Raw genomic sequence first — 21501 nt, 5'->3', positions numbered from 1 at the left:
GTGTGTTACATGGTGATAAACACACACATGATTTGAGAGAACTTAAATGATAGTGTGTTCCAATTTATTTATTTTGCCCTGATAATTGTAAGACAGTTGTTTTCTGCAATATAAAAATAACCATTTATAGTTACCTTGGTATCAGTTTTCAGGACAAAGTGCATTGGAGGTTATTTTGGGGAGGGGGTGACTGAGGTATGCTCATGTACCTATAAGCAGTCTCTGAATAAACTGCATAAGAGTTGTATTGTATGCAAGCCTTATTATTTATATTTTAATTTTAGGACCGTGTATATGTACAACAAAATAATGTGGAAAATGTCTACAACTTGGGATTAATTATCTTTCGAGATCAAGTTGTACGTTATGGGTGTATTAGGGATCATCTACGACAGACATTGTTGGACATGATTGCAAGGGAACGGAAAGGAGAAGTTGTGGACAGGTACAACTGCAAAAAAAAATAGCTACCTTTGATATCATTCTTGCAAAATCTTTGTTTTGTGTGCATGGGTTAATTTTGCTGCTATTGCACTTTTGTTTGCATTTTTAATTCCATTTTTAATTATTAATAGTGGGATATATTTTACGAGGCCATCAATAAAAATTACCTGGGTGGCTAATACTACACTATTTTATCAGAATCAAGATAATAACTGAAAGATTTTTTTAAAAAAAAATACATGCCATAAATATATTCAGTATCCATTTCTTACCATCTCTGCCACTGCAGTAGCTATTTGCCTTTTTCCATTCCTTACCATTTAAAAAACAATTTGAAACTTGATTCTATTTTGGCTGCAGGTTGTCCATTGGCTGTATGCACCAGTTGCACAACATTCTCCTCCTTTGGAATGTTTAGGGAGCTTCATTCTCAACACATCTTTGCTTGTAAACAAATTGTTCTTCTGACACATTTACAGAGTGTTACAGTGTTGGAGCTCTAGTAGCTATTAACACTGTTAGTAATTTAAAATGTGTACACAGTATTTCAACTTGGCCAACTCCACATTGCTACACAACCCTAAAGGTTGTAGTGTATTCATAGTAGTGCTGTGTGACCCATTCTGTTGGCACAAGGATATCTGCCTGCACAGTGGAACTTCCCTTCTGTGCACTCCCAAATCTATTCCAGGGGTTCCCTCAACACTCTGGAGTAGATATGGGATGGGCATATACTGGAGATGGGGGAAGAGTTTTGTTGTGCAGGCATAAATCCTTGTGCTAATGAAATGAGTTCATTGGATATTGCCCTTAATGCATATCAAGATGTCGATATCTACAAATTTACACAGATAAGCTAGTGTGAAGTTCCTATTCCAATTTCATAATTTAGATATAATAAAATAAATAAGATATTTTCCTGTACAAAATTACATATGGACTGGTTGCTGTGACTTATTAAATTGTTATTATTTTCATGAGGAGTTTCTAGAGATGGAGAAAGTTGTGAAATTAGGGGATTGGTGTGTGTGTTTTTGTGCACTTGAGAACACTGAATAAGATCAGTGACTTAAAGATGAAGTATCTAAAAAAAATCAGAAGAGCCAGTAAAAGAACTTTTAAAATCTTGTCTAAAATAATTGGTTCTAAACCAGGGGTCCCCAAACTTACCCTGCTTCGGGCCAGTTCCTCCGGTGCCAATCGCATGGAGGGTGGGGAGCACGCGCCCCCGCTACTTCCTGCACGGCTGCCCATCTCCGGAATGGCGCGGCACTGGAAATAGCTTGTGCGCATGCGCAAGAGTCATTTCGGGCGTGTGCCGACCCGAAAGTGCATCGAAAATTGTCGCTTGCACATGCGCACAAGCTATTTCCATCCCAGAGATGGGCAGCCACGCCGGAAATAGCGGCAGGCGCTGGGGGTTGTTGCAGGCCGGAAAATTTGCTTGCTCAGGCCGTATCCGGCCTGTGGGCCTTAGTCTGGGGACGTCTGTTATAAACAATCACCTTACTCAGAATAATACATAGCAGTTGCTTATTGTTCGTAGCATTTTGCATACACTCTCAGTGATCCTCTTGAAGTCTGTAAAACAGGCCATTGCCCACATATTGCAGATGGGGCTGGGGATAAGGGAAGGTCTCTAATGCCACCTAGTGAATTCATGGCAGCTGGAATGATAGAATTTATGACCTCATGGTTCACAGTTCAGTCTCTTCAATAACTAATTATACCAGATCTAAATGGAGACAACCAGAAATCATTATACCTAGGAAGTAAAGTTGAGCAGCCTATCAGTTCTGAGTAAACCTGATGTCACTATAGTCTCCAAAGAGCCCACCACCAAAGGAGGGATTCCTTAAACTGCCTCTTGAAGTTCATCAGCAATACACATTTTTGTTATCTCTGCATGGAGTTAACTACTATAATCTCAGGGTAAGAGTGGAGAAGTCTTTTCTTTGTTCTCTTCTAGTTCTTACATCCTTTATGAGAGGGACTTGAATTGATTGGTGAGGGTGTAAATTACATATTATATGTTTTGTTGAATGACTTCGAAAATTCTACTAATCTCTACATCTGATTTAATATTTTGACAGAGGAGCAATCAGAAATGCTTGTCAGATGTTAATGATTCTAGGCCTTGAAGGAAGATCTGTCTATGAAGAAGATTTTGAAGCCCCATTTTTAGAGATGTCAGCAGAATTCTTTCAGGTACAAAATATGTTTCAAGTGAATGTGATGTTAACTGTTTATTGGTGTTAATCTGCCTAATGAATTTGTTTGGAATTACTTGCAATTAATTTTTCTAATCATTTCCCCCCCCCCATATAAGGTTTTTAATTGTAGATATTGACTGCTATGCTGCTTAAAGAATCACTGTCCCAAACATCCAGCAAAAATAAAATGTTATTTGGAAAATAGGGAAATTCTTGGTTGTATTCAATACTGGTTATGCATAAGCAGAATGGAGTTCCACTTATGCAGTGCAACTTTGTCTTCCTCTCCTCCTCCCTGAAATGCTTTTTGTGCCCTCAAAATCTGTTCCGGCAGGTAGGGTGGGGGCCCTCCAGAGCATAATTTGGGCTGCAGTGGTAAAGAAGAAGGCAATGTCTCACACTCTCTATATATATCATGCGGATGGTGTTCTTCTCGCACATGGCATCTTTTCATCTCTGCCACTTTTCAGTGGGAGCTCCCTTCCATGCATGCACTCAGATTCAGGGGGGTCTTTTGGAGTGGAATCCCCATAAAGGGCAAGATGCTCCAATTCCAAAGAAAGATGAATATTGCTTCATCCACAGTCCACATAGACACTGGTGCGCAGATGTTGGTGGCAGTGAATCCCAACCACAAGGCTGTATTACTGGGTTCTAAATTAGCAAGTATCACTAATTAGGGGGCATGTTCAGAGTTGATGTAGCACAGCTGAGTTATAAATTGGAAAAGTCCTACTTCATATCCTGCCTGTGTCATGGACATGAGGCCAAGCCCCATCATTTCATCCTCATCGCATACTGTAATATATGAATAATAATACAGGGTTGATGTATGGATTACATTAAGGTAATAGGTATGAAGTCTTATTTCGATTAAGAATGTTTATGGTGGGGGGAGTGCATCTGTAGCAATTCTTTCAGAATATTATAGTATCACATGGCGTGCCTCTGCTTTGTTCCCATACAGATGGAGAGCCAGAAGTTTTTAGCAGAAAATAGTGCTTCAGTTTATATCAAGAAAGTAGAAGCTAGAATTAATGAAGAAATAGAACGTGTGATGCACTGCCTTGATAAATCAACAGAAGAGCCAATTGTAAAAGTTGTTGAGAGAGAGCTTATTTCCAAACATATGAAGACTATAGTGGAAATGGAGAATTCTGGTCTAGTTCACATGCTAAAAAATGGAAAAACAGAAGGTAAATCCAGATTATGCTGCTTACATGCACTGAAGTAGCTTATAAGCATGAAGTGTACTAAATATTTCTTAATTATTTATTCCTTTTTGTTAGAATATCTATATTGCTTAGAGATTTCTGTTGAAATATGAAGTGATATATATATACTAAGAAACAATTGTTTTCAATTCCCTCAGTAGCGTTATTCTATCTAAAGCTGCCTGAAGAATAATTTTTGTGACTAAGCTATAGATACTTACTACATGTCCAAAGATTTTGTAAGAAATGCCATTTTATTTTAGAAAACTATAATGTTTGTCCCTCATCAATGTTTACTAATGTAAACTTTTTGCTTTACATAGTTCCATTAGCAGATTTGTATTAGTGTGTGCTCGGTATGCTTGTGATGGTAACTAATGAGTGAGATGGTAGCTCACCTGAAATGAGTTTCAGCTCAGTTCATCCCTTGCAACAGCAATAAATTGTTATGTATCTCCAAGAAACATTTTAATAGTTTATGTGGTATTCATGCTTGCTTATTGTGATCAACCAAATACTAGTTAAATATAATTATATTTACCAATCCTAGTTTAAAAGCCAGTGGTCACTTAGCATAACGTAGCATTAGGATTCATTAGGGTTTTTAATTTGTAATCTGGCATTAGTTTTATTATATTTTGTTTTTGAAGTGGACACTCTGTGCTGATAATTTTTTTTAATTTAAATTTTAAACATTTATATCTCTTACATTCAAAGACACTCAATGTGCCATACTGCTGCAGCAAATCACCATAATGATTTTATTATTTAAGATAATACAGTGGTGCCCCGCTAGACGAATGCCTCGCTAGACGAAAAACTCGCTAGACGAACGGCATTCGTCTAGCGGAAGCTGCCCCGCAAGACGAAAAAGTCTATGGGGCTGCTTCGCAAGACGAAAAAAATTTCGTCTTTTTTTCCGTTTAGCGGAGCGCGGCTGTCATTGCCGCTTCGCTAGACGAAAAAACCGCTAGACGAAAAAATTCGTAGAACGAATTATTTTCGTCTAGCGGGGCATCACTGTATAGCATCCAAAAGGTGAAGAGCAAAAATTAAGGTAACATTTAGGACAGGTTTGTTGTGTCTGCCATTCCAGGACAGAAGGAAGAGCCTCACAATAAGACTTCATGTTAAAATATGAGTTGACAAAAATTTGAGAACACTTACTCTGTTCATCTGCTGTCTTTTGATGGAAATACCATGTTGGTGGTAGTCAATATACTTTCCCCCCATTGCAGATCTTGCTTGTATGTACAAGCTGTTCAGCCGTGTGCCGAATGGTCTTAAGACAATGTGTGAGTGTATGAGCTCCTACCTCCGAGAGCAAGGTAAAGCTCTTGTATCTGAAGAAGGAGAAGGAAAGAACCCAGTTGACTATATTCAGGTAGTTAAACCTTACATTTCTCATTTGCCCATCTTAATTGAACTTCAGATCTGGCTGCTCTTCTGCCACTGGTGGACTTACCACAAGAAAGGGCAAACTTGCTTGACTCCTTTCTCATCCCTGTAGAACTGACAAGACCCAAACCTTCAACATTTCTCAGGACAGACCAAAAAAATCACCTGCAACAGCTAAAGCAGCTAAGATAGAAGCAAAGGAAACCACACACAGGAGAGTCAATTTGTAAAGATCACACATCTTAGACAGGGGGACATCATCCTTCTAAAGCAAGTGGGGCAAGTCCCAAGAGATGATTTGTTGACAAATGGCTACACCAGCCCACTAAAACACCACCTCGGCAATTTCAGCACTGATCTTCTTTAAGCCATCTGAAGCACCTTGGAATCCTGAGGCCCTGCCTACATACTCCTAGGCAGCATCCTCACCCAAGTCACCTTGGTCTTGGGGAAGATATTCAGGGTTTCCTTGAAATCACCCAGTGATCATTGAAATGGACTGCTCTCCCTGAACTTTCTCCAAATCATTCTTCCCCAAGTGTAGAACCAAAATACATAGATGTTAAGAGCACTTTGCTATGCTATGCCCTAGAAACCATGGCACCAAGACCCAAACTGTTGAATGTTTGAATTCTAGGAAGAACCAGGACATGCAGCTGTCATTCACTTCACAGTATGTGAGGCTGTTGCCTGTGACTTCGACCTCCAGGAGCAAATACAACCATAATGAAAAAGAGTTGGTGGTGGTAGTTGCAAGATGTACTTGAGGTTATACAGGATGCATGTGAACCCTGGTGACATCCTCTTGCTAAATGCCCTCTGCACTTGAGAAACAAATCTATACTTAACAATGGATTTTCTTTTCCATTGAAAATACCAGGTTTTTCTAAGCTTAACCTAATGTTAAGTAAAGTGTTCTAGACACTTTGAAGCAATGAGATTCTTTCTTAAAGAGCAAATAGTTCTCAGTCCTATAACCTCACAATGGATGCGATTTCCATACAACATATAGTAGAAATCTGTAACAAAAATATTCAAAAAAAAATTTAAAAAAAAAATTGTCCAGTAGCACCTTAAGAGACCAACTAAGTTTTTTTCTGGGTATAAGCTTTCGTGTGCATGCACACTTCTTCAGATACCTGAAAGCTTATACCCAGAACAAACTTAGTTGGTCTCTTAAGGTGCTACTGGGCGTTTTTTTAAAAAAAAAATTGACTGTGTCAGACCACGGCTACCTACCTGAAAATAAAAAATATTCTTTATTTTTCTAAGGGTTTACTGGATTTGAAGAGTAGGTTTGATCGCTTCCTTCAAGAATCATTCAATAACGACAGGCTCTTCAAACAAACCATTGCGGGTGACTTTGAGTATTTCCTCAACCTTAACTCTAGGTCTCCAGAGTACCTCTCATTATTTATTGATGACAAGTTAAAAAAAGGAGTCAAGGGAGTAAGTATATTTTCAGTTGCAACCATGCAAATTTGTGACAAAACAGCAACATATATTTATGCAAACTTCTGTTCTCTTACAGTCCTAAAAGTATACTGTTTTAACTTTCAAAATGCAATAAGCAGTGCAGTTGAGTGAACAAATTATATGTGCTTGTCAGAATCTTTTGCAACTGCATGAACTATATATATGTGTGTAAATAAAGAGAGAACTGAATAATTCTTAATTGACTTAACCATTGTTAGTCGTAGTTTTTAGAATGATAATGCTGATAATTAGTGACATTTAAAAATGACCTATGTTAAAATGAAAGTGTTACTGGTGGCAGTGTCAGAAGTACTCATGTATGTATTCTGGTGAGTCTTGCACAGCAATACATCTTCAGCTTACAGTATGATGCCTTCAAATTCTTTGCAGCTTAGCATGGTGACCATGTAATCAGATTGCTGCCCCCCCACCCCAGCAAAGTATTTCCCCATTTAGTACTTGAATTTTTGTCCCCTAACAAGTTACTGTTGCACCAAAAACTTGAAGTCCATGCCTTCGTAGGTTTGAAGATATGTCTCCCATTCCCACTTAGTGTTTTATCACAGTGAATCACAGACAGTGTTATTTCGTGAAGTGTGAAGCTGCCCTGAGAAGGCTGTGGCTGCCATGCTACACGCTACCTGAGCAGAGCAGGATTTATTTCTGAGTAAAAATGCATTGATTGTGCTATCAGTGTTTCTTAATCATAGGATTTTGTGGGCACAATCTCTAGTGATGGAGATTGGTAGCATTTGGTTGAAAAATAATGTTTTTGTCTTTACAGCTAACTGAGCAAGAAGTAGAGACTATATTGGACAAGGCAATGGTTTTGTTTAGGTTTATGCAAGAGAAGGATGTTTTTGAACGATACTATAAACAGCACTTGGCAAGGAGGCTTCTAACAAACAAAAGTGTTTCAGATGACTCTGAGAAAAACATGATATCTAAGCTAAAGGTAAAGTTAGTCCTTGCTATCTTTTACTTAGTGACTGTTTCCCTTTGTTTCTGGTTTTAGTCCAACATTCAGTTGTCATAATTTTAGCTAATGTGGGATCATTGCAGTATACTATATTTCTAAATACTAAAGGTAGGGCAATAAAAACATTTCATTGCCAGCAAAAGTTGTTTGATAGGTTTAGTCATACTGTTTTTAAAACTTAAAACTGCAGTATTTGGAACTGCAGTCAATTTCCTGCCAGAAAGTTTGAAAAGCAGAGAGTTGAAGACGATAGAATAAAGTAGGTAATGTCAATTTTCCCTGTTCACAGATTTTCTGGAACCCTTGGTGCATGGCAGAAGGTTCCTCCCCATTCTCCATCTAAGCAAAGTCCTCTTCCTTATTTTCACAACAAAGTGAATACTTACCTGCTATTCCTTCTTGGAGAAGGATTGAAAAACACCCCACCCTATCCTTCCAACTCATCTTTTCCTCTTCTTTACCCTGCTAAAAAAAGCACTTCATATAATGTGCTTCTTTGGATAGTACAGCTGGAACTAAACTTTGATTTTAAGAATGCACCTGGGAAGAAATTTCTAATTTTTAAAATTTGAAAGCATTTATATCCTGCTTTTCCTTTTAAGCCATACACAAATAGAAAAAACAGGGGTTCAAGCCAGTATACAAAGACATGTGACTTTGTATGCTGGCCTGAACCCCTGTTTTTTCTATTTGTGTATGTTCCTATACAGTGGGTTCCTTATTTTTGTGTTTCCTCTTAAGACAGACTGATATTTAATAAAAAAAAACATAACCCAACAATATAAAACAATAGGAGATAGCACATCACTCATAATACCTTGGAAGGCTTTAAAGGCTTTAAAGCCTGATTCAAAACATAAAGAATAAGGAAGACATATTTTGTGGTATTTTAAAAAAGATTGGGTCAGCAGATTCTTCTGTTCATTTACAGAACAACAACAACAATATACAACAACAACAACAATATATTTATACCCTGCCCATCAACCATTAAAATCATGGCATACTTTTGCATTAATAGCACAACATTTTGGGATGTTTTCTACTGTTGGAACTGATGTTTGGAATCAAGCAAAATGTGTTACGCTTTTTCATAACTTTAACAAGTTCAAACATATTCTCTATATTTTGTAATGTTCTGGTTCCAAGTACCTGGCCTGAAAAAATATATATAATGGCATATATAATTTTAAAAGAATTGTTCTCTTCTTCTTCTTTATAGACTGAATGTGGATGTCAATTCACATCAAAACTGGAAGGAATGTTCAGGGATATGAGCATCTCAAATACAACAATGGATGAATTTAGGCAACATCTACAGGCAACAGGGGTAAGAACCTAACTGCTGGCTTGATCTGAACACTAATTTCAGTTATTCTAACTGAGTTTTTGAGTGAAACGCCTTTCTGAATAAAATACTGCTTTTTATTTAATTATTTTTAAATTATTTTAGAATAATGGGTTATCTTTTTGCAAGCTAGCAGCCAAAGCAGTTTAACAAAGAAAGCCAGTATTCAGCACTGTAAAATATAAAGCAGCAGCAAGATAAAACAGCAACATGTGAACTCAAATAAAGAGAGCAGCCAGTAAATAAATTACTATTTTTTCCAGCAGAAAACTAACTCTGCTACCCAAAAAAGCCACTGAATGTTAAATAGGTCAACTACTGAAAGCCCAGAAAAATAGTACAGTCTTTGTTGGGTTTCTGAAATATGCAATAAAGGTTGCAGGTGGGTCTTGGGAAATGTGTTCCAAAATTGGAGTACAACCAGAGAAAACGTCATCTTCCTGGGTTTACCTTGCTCAGGCAGAGGTCCCAAGAGAATGGCTTCCAGTTAAGATTATACTCATTGGCTATATTCAGAGGGCAGCAAGCAGTCTTTCTGATAACCAGAGTATTAGGACAGGAGTGGGGAACTATTTTTCTATTAAGGGCTGTTGACCCACAGAAAAAAGTCTATGGTGGAACACATACCAGAGTGAATTCTTGTATTGCTAAGTGGGTTGTTTTACAGGTTCTTAATTATATTATACACAATAGATAGATAGATAGATAGATAGATAGTACTGCCTAGGAAGATGGTTCTGGGATATTACCCTCTTGAGAAGCTCTGGCTACTCGGGTTGGGATCCATTGCTTAACAGGAACAATAACAATCCCTGCAGAGAGAACCAGGTAAAAGCTGTTTGATACTGGAACGAACTCCTTTGGGAGGTTGTGGACTCTCCTTCCTTGGAGGTTTTTCAGCAGAGGTTGAATGGCCATATGTCCTGGATGCTTTAATTGAGATTCCTGCATTGCAAGGGGTTAAACTAGATGACTCTCAGGGTCCCTTACAATTCTATGAGGACACCTGCTCCTTTCAAGGAATGGATGAATAGAGATAGATACTTCCAACATTTCATAAAGTAGGTGACACCATTCACTGGGCTCTGTGTGAGCAACTTGTTCCAGGTAAAAACTGGGTTAGCATGTTTACTCTGAAGTAACTCCTCCCAAATATTGCTAGCGGGTGGGAGTGTCTTCTCTTTTATGCTATTCTCAGCACAGAGCAGCTGTGCTACCCATTACCTCAGTGGTAAAGAGTCCTTAGAAAAGTTGGGAGGCTGATGAAATTAAGTAGGGGGTTCCCTGCTTTTAGTTTAGGGCTTTGAAGGTTAAAACCAACACATTGAGCTGCATCTAGAAACAAACTAGGAATCACTGGAGTTAAGAAGTAGTGCAATATTCTCACAGTGCCAGGCTCCTGTCAGCAGCTTTACTGCTGTCTTCCAAACTAGCTGAAGTTTCTAATCACTTTTCAAAGGCAACCCAAACATAACACAGTACTTGATTCAAAAGTCACACACTTCTGTAGGAACAAATATGTCCAAACGTCCAGTCAGGACTCCACTACCACTTCCTGAGGCAAGGAATTAATCCTTGGTGTCTTTGCACCTTGTTCTGCCTGCAATAAAGTCTCCTCGGGAAATGGGTACATTCTGTAAATAAATTCTTACTCTGTCTAAATCCTCTTTATTCCAATTACAGGCACTTAGGAGAATAATATATTCATCATTACCTCCCCGGTTTGGGAGTGAGTCGTTTTGTGTCCCTGCTGTTTTTCTTGGATGTAGTAGCCATTTCTCAGGTTTCCTCTGGGGAATTGTAAATATCTTTGGGCTCTTTCAACAAGCACAGAAAGTACCATCAAAAAGTGGATGCCCATTTAAATAATTTCATCATTCTTTTGAGGGTCTGCAATTGGAACACAACTTAAATTCTTTCACAAATCAGATAGAACAACAATTCAATAAATTTTATATTGTTCCTGGGTAATTGCCTAGCATTTGTTAAAATCATTGTATACTTTTGCATTTATAAACTGACATTGATTCAGATTTCAGTGTAGACAGAGTTATGAAAGTATGTGAACTGGCTTTACCTTGATTTTTCATTTTTTTATTAAGGATTTTCTTGTTTTACAAATGTGTATGCAGTGTTTCTCTCGTATTTTTCCATGCGGCATTTTTACACATCAGTTTCGTTTGTTGAGACATTGGGAAGAAAGGGGGGGAGAGAGGTGGGTGGGACGGCGATGTTTCTTCTTTACTTAATATATGTATGGTTTGGTGTCAGCGTCGTTTGTAATGGTTCTCTGTTGTTAGTTTGTGCTACTTTGATGGTGAGAGAGTTCGGGGTTGGCGTAAGGTGTGATTGTTCCTTGTTGGTTGGCTGCGGTGGTCTTTGGTTTCCTGTGTGAGTGGGGTTGGTGAGTGTTTTTGATCAGGTTAGCCATATTGATTTGTATGCCATCGGTAGATTTTTGTCATTGTCTTTTTGGGCTGTGTGTGTGAAGGGGAACCATACCAGGGTGAAGTCGTCTTCTTCTGTTTGTCCCCGTGTCTGTTTCAGCTTACTGGTTAGTTTTTCTAGTAGGCCCGTTTCCCATACTACTTGGTACCACTGGTCCATGCTTACTCCTGACAAGTCTTTCCAGTGTCTGGTTATGATGTTTCTGGCTGCTGAGTTGATGGGTTATGAGTTCTTTGTGGTGTACGTGGGCATTATTGCTTGGAAGATGTTTAGTAAGACCAATTCTGGGGTGATTTCTAGCACTTGCTTGGTTATCTTACATATTTCTCATATGGTTGTTGTCCAGAATAGTTGGATTTTGGGGCACTCCCACCACATGTGGAGGCATGTGCCTGTGGAGGTGCACCCTCTCCTGCAGTTAGGTGAGGTTCCTAGGCGTATTAGCGCTAATTTTCTGGGTGTTAGGTACCACCTGTGGGTTAGTTTCAGGGCGAGTTATTTTCTTTTCATTGATATGGATTTAATGATTTTTCATTTTATCAGCATATCATTTTCTATTCAATTTACTGACTTTAAATACATATGTGAATAGAATTGAACTGATTTTGTGTTGGTTCTTTGCTTTGTGTATGCAATTTCAGCTATTCCTCTTTCTCCCCGCTCTGTTTATAGTTTTGGATCATTGTTTTTTCTTCTTTCCCATTTGTTCTCTAGTAATTAGACATGACTGATTTCCCTCCTGCCACTTGCTCTCCAAGGGAAGCAGCAGCAGAGAAAAAGCTGTGCTGGGCATTATTACAACAAGCTGCATATATAACTGTTTCGTTCTCTTTTGTATTGAGGACAGAGACCTGTACTCAGGCCTAAAAAGTTATTTGTCCATTTGCTATAAATTCAGCAGCTTTGTCTGTATTGTGCATATTGAGGAGGAAAATTGAAAATTTTATGTAATTTATTTTGCAATTTTTGCCATTGTACATCGGTAAAGGGGTGTGTGAGAGCTCTGTGCAGGAAGGCAACAGAGGAGAGGAAGCTGGTGGTGAGAGTTAACAGGAGAGGAATATGAGTTAAGTGTAGTTGTTCAATTACAGGGACTTAGGCTGGGTTTCAGTAGGGGATGAAGTATTGGAAAAGGGAAAGACCAACGTCACTACTGCAGCTTGCAAAGCAAAGTGTGGCAGAAGGTGAGAGCTGCAAAACTGGCAATGCCAGCCCTAGGAAGCAAGATTTCTGTGGTGGTGAGTAGGTGAAGGTTTTGAAGGATGAAAAGATTGTAGAGGGTGATTGCTTTCTGGGTGCTGGAGCAAGAAAAGGGGAGACAACAAATTGGGATAAGATGAGAGAGGATAGTGCATAGGATAATCCTAGGGGTGACCACCAAAAAACTGAGGATTGTATACAACTGGATAAACTGGATGTGAGACTCTTTGGAGGATGAATTATGAGGCCAGTGTTTTATTCTGGTTCCCACAGAATCATGGGGCTTCCTTGCTTATTAAGGACAAAGGAAAATGGTGACATGCAGTACACAGGGATTTCCTTCATCACCCATCCCCACCAGCACCTGGTAGCTTTGGGATCTTGTAGCTCTTAACACTAAGAGGGAGATGGAGGTGTGTGATCCCAACAAGAGAAGCCACCTTCAGGACAGCCATGTTTACATTGCATAGTACTAATGGCATTGCTGCTTCAGAGTTGCACAAGAAGAGTCAATATTTGTAGCATTGCACTGTGGAAATTATAATATTTGTGAGGCAGTAAATTGATGGCCAGTTAGAGCCCTTTCTAGAATATGTGCTACTTTTTGATTAAAGAAACATTTTGAATCTTAAAAACAAAATCTGTTAACTGAACTGCTTCACCAGCAGGTGGCACACACCTGCTTTTTGTCATTAAAAATAATGAAGTATAATAAAACTTCTGGCAGTATTTTTGTAAATGCTGTGACCTTTTGTAATCTGTGCATTAAAAAAATAAAAGCATTTGTGTCATCAGAGTATAATTTTCAGAACTCTGTAACAGCTTAGCTCATTGAATTAAACTGACTTTTTAAGCATCTGTTACCTGATATTAGGACCCATTGATAACATAATTTTAAAGGTTGTTTGGTTAAAGGCCAACATAAATGACCTGTAGAATCAGGCTAATAGCTGAGGGGGCATATTTAAATTGGGGAAATGGTGCAAGGAAAGGGTTGAACCTCCCCCTCCCTCCAACCTCAGGATCATATTGCAATTGTCCCCCCACCTCCACCCCCATATCATTTCTAAATAAACTAGAGATTGCTTACATCTCTCATCTTTCAATCTCTCATCATAGGCTCTCAAATTATAATTTTGTAGCATGTCAAAACAAATACTGGAATTATAATTGGATCAGAATATTGACTGTAAAACCTAAGCTTGTTTATAATAACAAAAGTATTAAGAATATAAAGAGCCCTGCTGGATCAAACCAAGGATGCAACTGCTTCCATAGTGCCTCCCAATGCTTCCCAAGGGGCCCTCAAACATGAAGGTATTAGGCCTCCTCTATTCTTTGTCCTCAGCTTCTTGAACTCAAAGCTATGCTGCTTCAATATGGAGACCTCTGAATATGTTTAACTATCCTGGCATATGAAACAATTAACAATTAATTTCAATAACTATTTAAAGAATATTTAATTTCAGTAACATGCCAAATATTAAGCAATTGTCAGAAGATCAAAGCACCTGCAGAATGAGTGCACAGATGGATGTAAACAGTAAATAAGAGACTTAGCAAAGTCTTCAAAAGTGGCAGCAGTAATATGAAACAGAGAAAGTGTTGATACACATAAATGTAGTTCTGTTAACCTCAGCCAACATGGGGACAGCGTAAGCGATCCTCAGATAATTTTCACCCTCCATCCCTCAAATCCATGCCAAGGGTTTCCATATGCTATTCCATATGTGGAGCTGATGGGAATTGTGGTTCAGAGGGCCAAGGGTTTCTCACATTAGTTCTATGATTTCCTCAGTTAGCCTTTGCAGCAGTTCAAAATAGCAACTTTTTATGGTCCTTCTGTCCAGAGGCACTATCAGATAAGCAGTTTCTCTCTCTCTCTGCTTTGGCCTTGGGTAAATCCTTCAGTTCATGCCTGTCTTGGCCCCCATCTGGTTAAGTACCTATAGAATGTGAGAGAAGAAAACTCAGTAGCCTCTGCAATTCCTATCACTGCTCTCCCTTGCAGGACACAATACTTGCATAATTCCTGTGCTGTGTTTGGATTATTATTTTTTGTCCATCTCTTAACATTTCACTACACATTATACATCCTTTGCTGACACTCTCCTCCCACCAGAAAACCTCTCTGTTATCTCCATGTGTCTGGGTTGCCCTCCTATGCCCTTCTGCATTTCATAGAAAGTGTAAATTCTCCTGCTTCCACCTAAGGCTCACTTTGCACATACAAGTTTTTCTGCTGTACCCCACACCCTTGAATACCAGCTTCTAATGATTTTGCTTAATGAAATTAAGGCAGCCATGTCTGTCTTGAATAGCAAGCTATGTTATTTCCTGCTATGTGGAAGACAAAAAAAATTAACAAATGTTTGTCTTTGTATTCATGCAGGTCTCATTAGGTGGTGTTGATCTGACAGTGCGGGTTCTCACAACAGGCTACTGGCCTACTCAGTCGGCCACACCAAAGTGCAACATTCCCCCAGCCCCCAGACATGCTTTTGAAATATTTAGGAGGTAAGGAATGGTTAAGATTATTTTTGTGAATGGTTAGTGGAATGTGTTTTTTTTAAAAAAAAAAAAAAAAGGAAAAAGATATGGCTAATGGCCAGATAATCTGCATGCATTAAATGCTTCTTTATATGCAGTTGAAGCTTGCTTGCCATGTTATCAGTCACAAAATAGTAATCTTCTATATTGATATAGAAGAAGCTCTTGCTTCCATAGTTAAAAGTATAGATGATCAAATAGCCATTCAACTTCTTGAATTTTGTAGATTTTATTTAGCCAAACATAGTGGAAGGCAGCTGACACTCCAGCATCACATGGGCTCTGCAGATCTCAATGCCACCTTTTATGGTCCTGTTAAAAAGGTAAGTGCTGTGTCTGTAAACATATTGTTGCTTTGAATTGTGCCTCCAGCTATTGTGAACTTAGAAATAAAATTCAGTTCCACATACATTTCAGTCTTTCATATATAAGTTCATGTTAACAATACTTACCACTTTTAATATATATATTCAGCTGAGGGGGGAAAGTATTTGATCCCTTGCTAAATTTGCCCGTTTGATGAAGAAATGACCAGTCCATCATTTTAATGGTAGGTTTATTGTAGCTGTGAGAGACAGAATAACAACAAGAAAACTGCATCAAAAGGGACAATGGACAGGACCATGTATTGTCAAATCAAGGGTGAGCACCTCCTTAGCTCAGCCAGGGCATTGAAAATGGGTCAAGGATGGGAATTCCAGCATTACAATGACCCAAAACACATGGCCAAGGCAACAAAGGAGTAGCTCAAGAAGAAGCACATTAAGGTCATGGAGTGGCCTAGCCAATCTCCAGACCTTAATCCCATCGAAAATCTGTGGAGGGAGCTGAAGGTTTGAGTAGCTACACATCAGCCTCGAAATCTTACTGACTTGGAGAGGATCTGCAAAGAGGAGTGGGACAAAATACCTCCTGAGATGTGTGCAAACATGGTGACCACCTACAAGAAATATCTGACCTCTGTAATTGCCAACAAGGGTTTTGCCACCAAGTACCATGTCATCTTTTGCAAAGGGATCAAATACTTATTTCACTCATTATAATGCACATCTATCTCTGACTTTTGTCTTCTGGGTTTCTGGGGTTTTTCCTGTTGTTCTGTCGCTTACAGCTACAATAAACCTACCATTAAAATTATGGACTGGTCATTTCATTGTCAGAGGGAGAACGGGGATCAAATACTCTCTCTCTCTCTCTCTCTCTCTCTCTCTCTCTCTCTCTGTCTCTCTCTGTGTGTGTGTGTGTATACATACATACATACATACATACATACATACATACTGTCTAGCACTGCAAATTTCCCGGAATAGCACTCTCTGAAAATATATATATTTTCATCTTTCTGGCAGGCTTCCTTTGCTTCTGGCTCTCAGTGGAATTGTAGTTCACTTTGAGAAGCTGTGGGGTATCAGAAGCTGTGGTTGTCATAATGTGTAAAGTTTGACATTAAAAAAACTTATCCAATTTACGTATGCTGAGAAACTGCACAATCTTGACTCAGTTTTGTGAAAGCCTATTTTTCAGATGCTATGGTGGCTTGGATCTTCAGCAGGCTTATTACAAAGCAAACAGCTCTATAAGCTGTTTTGCTTTTTAATGGCAAAACTAATTATATAAACTCTGGGATAAAACGGAATAAGTATCTCAAAATGAAAATCTTTGTTTTGTATTTACAAGCAGATGAGTCAGATCATGACTTATACCTTATAGTAAGTACATAGAAAGCTGAAAGAAGGAGCATAACATAATGTTCCCAGAATGATTTTTGACTTTTTTGAAAATTAAAACAGGAAGATGGCTCAGAGGTTGGTGTAGGAGGCGCCCAAGTAACTGGCTCTAACACACGGAAGCACATATTGCAAGTCTCCACTTTCCAGATGACGATACTAATGCTCTTTAACAACAGAGAAAAATACACTTTTGAGGTATGAGCTGTGACTTTCTCTGCTAGCAGTAAAATTTTTAACTTATCTCCCAAATATGCATTCATCTTCCTCTACCGTATGGTGACGAGGGATTATTCATCCCTTTGAGCCATTTGTACAGGAAGTTCTTGAACTATTGGTATATGAGGCTGCTAACACTTTTAGAGTATTTTGGAATCTTATTGGTCCTCATCCAGGAATACCCTCACTTGTTAGTGAAAATCTGAGATTGTATCATTCATTATATACTTATATACTTAAATATTTCTTGGGTTCAGCTCTAAAAATAATTTATATGTTTCAAAGCCCTTTGATTCAAGGAAGATTTTAAAATTCCTTTGAATTGTGTTGAGTGAAATTCAAGTGTTGGAAGCCCAAACAAATATATTTATTTACAGTATTTACTGATAGTACCCATATCTTTTTCATGGTGTGTATTTTTCCTAATGGATACTCATTTTTTTTACTTGCCATGTAATGATGTGGAAAACAAATCCTTAGTTGCCATCTTGCCACCACGTGTGTGTGACAGTAGTACTTAAGTGAAATTACTCTTGTAAGTGTCACCACACAAGGTGAATTGATACATTGTGAAATTAAACAAAATCAAGCAGCCTAAATGTTAACAGTTTGTGGACAGGAAGTCTAGTTGCTACTTCCCCTTAAAACTATATTTAAATCAAAGGAAATGCAATCCTGTAATCAAGCAATTACAATTCTTTTCTAGTTTGATGTTTTAATATATTTTGTAAAAAATCTTGTTCTTATATAGACACTAATTGCTGAGCACCATGTTCAAGTGACAAGAGTATTTCCTGGACGGGAACGCTTAAGTCTGCAGGTGCAGGAATTGCATTTTTGAATGCTCCCCCCACATTTAAAAAGAAAAATCCTTACGTGTAGAAAATGAGGGAATCTGGGAAGGGTTTCTATCAGCCTTCTTTCAGTGCTTCTTTATAGTAAGGAAGCCTTTTACAAGGAACTCTCTCTACTTCCTACCTCCTACCTGGAGTCTGAAGTGGTATAGTTCAGAGGGACTCTTCGGCACACCTGTGCCAAGAGGGAAAGGCCATGGCTCAGTGGTAGAACAGATTCCTTTAATGCAAAAGGTCCCAGGTTCAATCCCCAGTATCTCCAGGTAGGGCTGGGAGTGACCTTTGTCCTGAACCATAGAGAGCCACTGTCAGTTAGAATAGACAGTACTAAGCTAGATGGACCACTAGTTTCACTTGGTATATGTAAAACTTCCTATGTTCCTATATGCTGAACATATAGATCATCCAACTCCTCTACAGATTTGTGAACAAGGTGTCCTGTGCTACAGTAACTTGCACAGTTGAAGTTTATATAGATTACTGTATTAAGTGATAAAATTAAGTGCTGAAACACACTGCTGTCAACTTATACAGTCTAGAGTAACTTTCACTTTTTCTTTAAATAGCCTTTTCAGCTATGAATTATATATAGATTTACTGCCAGATGTTTTCTGAATTTGTCAAAATAACCATTGATAGTCTTGAACTAGTTTGATTAGAGGGGGAAGACATCTTCAAAACTGTTCAGAATTTTGTTTTCTTCATGACTACCTTTTGCCATAATAATAATAATAATTTTATTATTTATACCCCACCCATCTGGCTGTTAAATTTAATGTAGGAAATACAACAAGAGACGGATATCCCCGAAAGAGAGCTTGTACGAGCGCTACAGTCCCTTGCGTGTGGAAAGCCAACACAACGGGTTCTCACAAAAGAGCCAAAATCAAAAGAAATAGAAAATGGACACATATTTACAGTGAATGACCAGTTCACATCCAAACTGCACAGAGTCAAGATTCAAACAGGTATGCTCACTTTCATTTTCAGCTCCCACGTCTAGACTCTGTCCAACTCCTGAATTTACAATATTGGAATCATACATTCTAGTACGGAAACTAAACTGGTCACCCATTCTTAGAGGTGCCTTCAAGGAAGTAATATATTCTTGAACCAATGCTTGCCTCAGTGCAAGCTGGATAGGATTCTGTTATCTTCTATTTGTGATAATTTCATGTCATGTACTGTGGATAATATAAATATTCATATAGCGATGGCCTTATAATTCCAGGTGGGTGTTTAACTTAAAATATTTTGTGAGCTTTATGCTTGCACATCCTTAAAGCCTTCATTTACTTCAGACATGAGAGCCCTGCTGTATCAGGCAAAATACCCATCTGGTCCAGCATCCTGTTTTTACAGTGGCCAACCAGATGCCTATAGGTAGGCCGCAAGCAGGACCTGAATACAACAGCACTCTCTCTGCTTGTAATTCCCAGCAACTGGTGTTCCAAGGCATACTGCCTCCGACAGTGGAGTGAGAACATAAACCATCATAGCTAATAATCTTTGGTAGCCTTATCATTTCTTCTTGACTAGTATATAGTTAAATTACCAGTGATACACAGGATACTCATACAAAATGAAAATGGAGATGGATCCAAATTGGAAGGTAAATGGAAGCCTAAAATGGAAGAAGTAGGATAAAGATCCACTGACAGCAGCTACAGATACAGAAAATGCTGCCCTTTTAGATTTTGTGAACTACTTATGCTAGGAAAGCTGCACGATTATAGCAAATGCAAAGACCCAGTTCTCTTACTATCTCAGTAGAAACTGGCACTTCAACAAAGCAAGCTAAACTAGCCCCAAAGGTTGTATTATATAACTTATTTCCATGTGTGACTGAATATATGAAACCCAGTGTTATCCAGAATTGCAATTTAACAAATGTGAAGGAACATTTTAAATGCATTAAGTTGTGGTCTAAAAATAACAAATCCCTCAAGAAGCATTTTACCTGTTTTAAAACTTGTTGCTTTAACAGATAATCATTTATTAATCTTAAATATGTTCCATTTTTGCACTTTGGTTGATTGTCCTTTTGCATCATATTCTGTTTCAAGTATTTATTGACACTGCTATAGAAAAATATTTTGGTTTTAGTATCTTTAGAATTAAATAGCTACAGTATTTCTAAATTGAGATATTTCTTCTATTCTTTCAGTTGCTGCCAAACAAGGAGAATCGGACCCAGAAAGAAAAGAAACAAGACAGAAAGTAGATGATGACAGAAAACATGAGATAGAGGCTGCTATAGTCCGGATAATGAAATCTAGGAAGAAGATGCAGCATAATGTTCTAGTAGCAGAGGTAATCTCACTCACTGAATGGGGTTAGCCAAGGGTGGATGTGGCCCGCAGACCAAAAGGGTTAGCCACCTCTGCTTTAGAGCAGTGCCAACTGTGTAATAAAAATAAATCGCTGCTGAACTCTTGAGGCTACTAACTACATCTTTTGGTAGAGATGATTGGTTGCTTTATAGAATGTTGATTAATATGCAGTGGCCTTTTGTGAAACATAGCTAACTGAGGTGGCACAAGTTTGCTCTTGTTTTAAAGTCTAGTGTGTGCATCCTTGCTGTGCCAGTATCATTATCAATATTAAAATATTTTTTATTACATTCCAGGTAACTCAACAACTGAAGGCACGATTCCTACCAAGTCCAGTTGTTATTAAAAAGCGTATTGAAGGACTTATTGAGCGTGAATATTTGGCACGAACACCTGAGGACCGCAAAGTATACACTTACGTAGCATAAAATGTGTTCCGCAAATATGATTTATTCTTGGACTATACTCTTCGCATGAACTGGGAAGTTCTTTTAAATCATTAAATATTAAGACGACCATCTCTTCTATTAAATTACAATACATGTTCTAGATCATTCAGATCAAGCCTTTTCTCCTTCAGAGAGTTTTTCAACATCAAAATGATTGAGCTTCAAGCTTCTCAGCGTTTATCCCAGTAGAAATCATCCTTACAGTTCCTCGGGAAAATGTGAATGTGCCGCGTTTTGTTTTCAATACTGTATGAAAACAGGAAAAAATAAAATAAAAACAAATTTAGAAAATACAGCTCATTAAAAAATAAAATTGTTGGAATTTCATTTCCCCGGATCTTCAGTGTTGATGTAAATGTGTTTTCTGTAGTGTTGCTTAGCACTTTGCGCATTGTATACGTTGGGTTACAAGAAAAACACAGCTGGTAAGACTGAATTTCCAAAAATACTGCTCTGCTTTGGACATTTCTTTAAAAGGCCATGTTTAATTTAAATATTTGGTGAATTTATAAAGGCCTGAGAACACAGTTTTGGCATGCTTTACTTCTCCACCTGCATTCATTCATGTTCCAGCTAATATGATCAGGAACCTTTTTTTCTTGGCACAGTTATGGGCTGTAATATTTGGCCTTCCCTTTTGTAATTTGAG

General features: G+C 38.2%; 1 protein-coding gene across 2 annotated transcripts in view; it reads left to right on the top strand.

Annotated features, from left to right (window-relative positions):
- Nucleotides 1-21195, top strand: part of CUL3 (cullin 3) — a 49014-nt gene extending 27819 nt beyond the window's left edge. Inside the window, exons 4-17 of one of the 2 annotated variants that reach the window (XM_033150267.1) lie at nt 285-445; nt 2538-2652; nt 3625-3853; nt 5110-5255; nt 6542-6718; nt 7530-7700; nt 8947-9054; nt 15113-15237; nt 15497-15593; nt 17061-17195; nt 17968-18036; nt 18852-19038; nt 20238-20383; nt 20700-21195. In XM_033150267.1, the coding sequence (XP_033006158.1) occupies nt 285-445; nt 2538-2652; nt 3625-3853; nt 5110-5255; nt 6542-6718; nt 7530-7700; nt 8947-9054; nt 15113-15237; nt 15497-15593; nt 17061-17195; nt 17968-18036; nt 18852-19038; nt 20238-20383; nt 20700-20831 (1998 nt within the window). In that variant the 3' untranslated portion in view covers nt 20832-21195. The remainder of the gene's footprint in view (nt 1-284; nt 446-2537; nt 2653-3624; nt 3854-5109; nt 5256-6541; nt 6719-7529; nt 7701-8946; nt 9055-15112; nt 15238-15496; nt 15594-17060; nt 17196-17967; nt 18037-18851; nt 19039-20237; nt 20384-20699) is intronic. The other variant, XM_033150270.1, reaches the window with a different exon arrangement.
- Nucleotides 21196-21501: the final 306 nt, after the last annotated feature.

The sequence above is a fragment of the Lacerta agilis genome, chromosome 5, assembly GCF_009819535.1.
Source record: "Lacerta agilis isolate rLacAgi1 chromosome 5, rLacAgi1.pri, whole genome shotgun sequence".
Taxonomy (NCBI): domain Eukaryota; kingdom Metazoa; phylum Chordata; class Lepidosauria; order Squamata; family Lacertidae; genus Lacerta; species Lacerta agilis.
Note: the sequence above shows the minus strand (reverse complement) of the source record. Positions and strands in the feature narration are given on the sequence as shown.